This window comes from Lipotes vexillifer, unplaced genomic scaffold (assembly GCF_000442215.2).
Source record: "Lipotes vexillifer unplaced genomic scaffold, Lipotes_vexillifer_v1.1 scaffold645, whole genome shotgun sequence".
NCBI lineage: Eukaryota > Metazoa > Chordata > Mammalia > Artiodactyla > Lipotidae > Lipotes > Lipotes vexillifer.
The window spans coordinates 3307513-3311490 of NW_006777439.1; the positions used below are offsets into that span (position 1 = coordinate 3307513).

At 46.3% G+C, this 3978-nt stretch overlaps 1 protein-coding gene across 1 annotated transcript; it reads right to left on the reverse strand.

Annotated features, from left to right (window-relative positions):
• Window positions 1–326: 326 nt before the first annotated feature.
• On the reverse strand, window positions 327–3021 carry IFT70B (intraflagellar transport 70B). Its single transcript, XM_007451101.1, has one exon. The coding sequence runs from the start codon at window positions 2963–2965 to the stop codon at window positions 971–973; it is 1995 nt and encodes a 664-aa protein (XP_007451163.1). The 5' UTR covers window positions 2966–3021; the 3' UTR covers window positions 327–970.
• Between the last annotated feature and the right edge of the window lie 957 nt (window positions 3022–3978).

Consider the following 3978-nt stretch of genomic DNA (forward strand, 5'->3'; position numbering starts at 1 on the left):
TGGAAGGGTTGTGGGCATGGCCTAGAGTTATGAATCTACCAGATGAGGTTTTAGAATCGACCTTTTCATCTGTGATGGAGGTGGGAGAGAAGTTTGGTGGGGTCATGGGGATAGTCCCGAGAGGCCACCACACAGAAACAACTCCAGCATTAACATATCCTAAATTGCAAACACAAAGGTAGGAATTAAGAAAACAGTTCTCACGATACCTCTGCTATTCCTCATTGTTAAATGAGAGCACAGTTATGAAAAAACAGTAAATATATCTTGTTCATGTATTCAAATTATTAACAAATGGAACAAAAGAAAACCATGTAAAATTCTTGCTTTGACAATTGTTTATTGTCTCTAAACCACAGCACCATAATTTTGTTAAGGGTATAAGATCTCCCAGTGACTCTTGAATGTTTGGAAAAAAAAAAAACCACCAAACATTTATAACGTATTTTGATTACATAAAGCATTACATTTATATTGAAAAACCCTGACAAAACACCCTAAATGCTATCTAATATGTATGCATTAAAATTAATATAATAATGAGGGTAGGCTGTGAGAATAGGACACACAATCCCTGAGGTTCTTATTAAAAGCCTAGAAATCCTATACCTTAACTACTGAGTTCTGGGCCTGATAGTGCCAAGTCCCTGGATAACATAATCCTTGTGCAGGGGACTTTCAAAATGCAAAAAGTACAAATGATAACAAAGGAGATGGAACATAGGTGCTAACAATTTCTAATAGAAATAGTGTCCCCATGCAGTTTTGAATTTTTCATGTCTTTCTAGGTGTCAAAGTTCTTATATTTCACTTTGTGAAGATTTTAAAAACAAAATATTAGTTATTTTTATAATTTTAAAGTGTACAAAGTTCAACATGTAATAAATCTAAAGAGGCCAATAGCTAACTACAGATAAAAGAGTGAAAAACAGATGTAAAGCCATTATGATAAGGCCACTGTCAGACATTACTACATATTCCATCCTATAATCTCATAAATCAAAGCTTTTAATTGTCTGGATTCATAAGTGACTGTATTCTTTCCAATATGCATTCTTTCTTCTTCCAGGGGTTGTTCAATAATAGCAGGTATGTTCCTGCCATAAAGTTCACAGTGTTCTAGAAACTCAACACATTCTTGAATAACACTGTCACGAAGCATGATGGTGTGTTTTGACATGTTTTCTAGTAATGACAGGAAGCATCTTTTAGCATAATACCAGGTATCAGTTCCCAGTTTTTTATTATAAGGCTCCAAGCTTTTGATAACCCGAGAAATACCAAAGTCATAATTTCCTTTGGCACAATAGAGCGTCCCTATCACCAAATTCACAATGCAGAGATGGTAGATTTTCTTATCTGGGTCCTCATAGGAGAGCTGCTCTTCCTCCTTTTCAATCTTCCTCATCAACTCCTCGGCTTCTTCGTTTTGACTTGTCATAATATATGAAACACACAGGTTAGCCAGCACAATAGCACTGACATTCAGGATGTTGTCATAATGCTTCTTGACTATGGGCTCATAAAAACCTATGGCTTCTGTGTATTTGTTTTCCTGCATGAACAGAACATGAGCCACATTCAGCTTCCACACATCATGATCATTACAGAATTCCACAGATTTGCGGAAGATCTTTTCCACCACTGGATAATTTTCAAGGTTCCAGTAGATTTTGGCCTGGGCCATTAGCACGGGAATATACTTCTCAAGGGTGTCATCATATTCATTCACTACCTTTTTGACAGCTTCATCATCTCTGTTGTGTCTTGCTTCCTGCACTTGTATGGTGAGTTTCCGGAGCTGTTCAGTCAGCTTCCCTGCTAGCCCATCAAGCTTAATGAAAGCCTCTTCAGGAGCTGTCTGGCAAGTGATCGTGGCATCCAAGAAGTCATAGAGGTAGGGTGTGAGGAACTTGTAAGTCAAATGGGCATTCTCTGCCAGGACATCTGCTGCCAGGTCAAAATACTCATATTTACAGTAGAGCAGCAACAGGTTGCCAAAGGTCTCTGGGGGAAAGGGATTCTGTTGGAGCAAAAACTGTAGCTTCTCAAACCCTTCTGTAGGCCTGGCATCCATGTTCATTAGCGCCTGGTTGTGCAGGGTCACAGGGTCTAACTCTTCCTCTGCCCTCGGAGGCATATCCGTGAGGGCTTCCTGGGCCGCCTCATAGTTTCTCAGTTGGTATTCTATGGCGGCCTTGAGGTTGAAGGCTTCCACCAGAGCGGTCTGGTGAAGGACTAAGGTGTTGCCAACACTTCGAACATCAATGCCCTCAGTGGTCATGCCCACACCCAGCTCTGGGTGCTGGCGGATGCCACGCTCAATAATGTCGGCGATATGCTTCAGCGCCGGGGCATAGTGCCGGCTGCTGTAATAGGCCAAAGCCAGGTTGTAGGAAAGGTCAGGCCGGTAGCCCGAAGCCTGCAAGGCAGCAGAGAACTTGGAACACGCGGCTTCATAATGTCCCTCCTTGTAGAGCAAACAGCCCAGGTTGACCTGGCCATCGAGCTCGTTCTCGCCCCCGCTGTCTTCTCCTTCCCCACTCAGTAGCTGCTCCACCAGGCTCCTGGTCCCGGGCAGATCGCCCTCGCTGTACTTGATCGCGGCTTGGAGACGGAGGACCCCGTGGTGGTAGGCGGGGTTGTCCAGGAGGAGGAAGGCGACGCGGGTGGCGTCTGGGTAAAGGCAGGCCTTGTACAGGGCCTGGGCCTGGTACAGGCGGTACTGCTCCAGCTCCGGGTGCAGCTGACCCAGCTGCTCATAGCACTCGGCGGCCAGCGCGAACTCCTGCAGGCGGTAGTAACAGTAGCCCAGCAGCGACAGGCCTGCGCGGCTCCTCGGGCTCCGCTGGAGCTCTCCGCCCAGCAGCTGCACGGCCTCGGCGTAGCGGGCATCCCGGATGAGCCGGTACACTACCGCGGTGAACTCCCCGTCGGCGATCTGCGCACCGCCCAGCCCTGCCATAACCGCTGCCGTGGTTGTGTGTGCTCGTTACCACGGCAACAAGCCAACCGGAAACGTAGGACTGCAAAGAATGTTGGGGGTTTTGCGGGCTTTTTTTTTTTTTTTTTTTGCGTGCTCCCAAAGTTACTTTGCAGCGGAACGACCAACCTGGGATTTAAAACAGTCACGAATATGAGTGTGCCTATTACTGGCCTAGCCTCTGAAGACTGCAGAGTGTGAGCGGCGTTAGAGGGAAGAGGAAACGTCTCTGGGCCGTTCAGAGACGGAAAAACTCTACTTCCCGGCATGCACCGGTTCGATAGCGCCGGCGTCGGGACGTGGCCGTGCTGCATGCTGGGAGGCGTAGTCTGCCGCACGGACCTTCGGGAGAGGTCGCGCCGTCGCCTTCCCTTCGTATGGTAAATAAGGATTGTTGTGTCACCTCGGTCCCTGGCGCTGGGGAGGAGGGTTTATGGTCCGAAGTCCCTTCCGTTTTTGAGCCTTATGCACTGTGCAATGCATACAAATATTGTCGTTCCACGTTATTTTAGTGAAAGAAACGGGAATGGGTAAAGAGGAATGAATGTCAGCTTCGTATTCTCCCAGAATTAGAGTAGAGCTTCTGTCTTTGAGCCGCTCCGAGGGCACACTTTCTAAGAACAAAATAGTACAGCGACCAGGAGTTCTTATTCTGTCGTTTCCAGTTGACAGCAGGAAAGAATGCTTTGGATTTTATCTGGTATTTGGAGAGGTTTGGCTTTAGTTCCAAGCGCCTCTGCATCTCACCCTATCGCCCTCTTCCAAAACTACAAATATTACTGAGTTCATATTAGCGTTTAAACTTGGCCCTACATACTGCCTTGATCCTCCAAATTTCACTACGAGGTAGAAACATTGGAGAAATCCATGACCTCGTGTTTTCCAAGAAGGGTGGAGGGGAGGAGGAAGCACGACCCAAAGTGTTCCTTTTTCTATGTACTGTTACTCTTTTACCTCTCCAACCTACTTAGTCTCTGATGTGTGTGTGTGTGTGT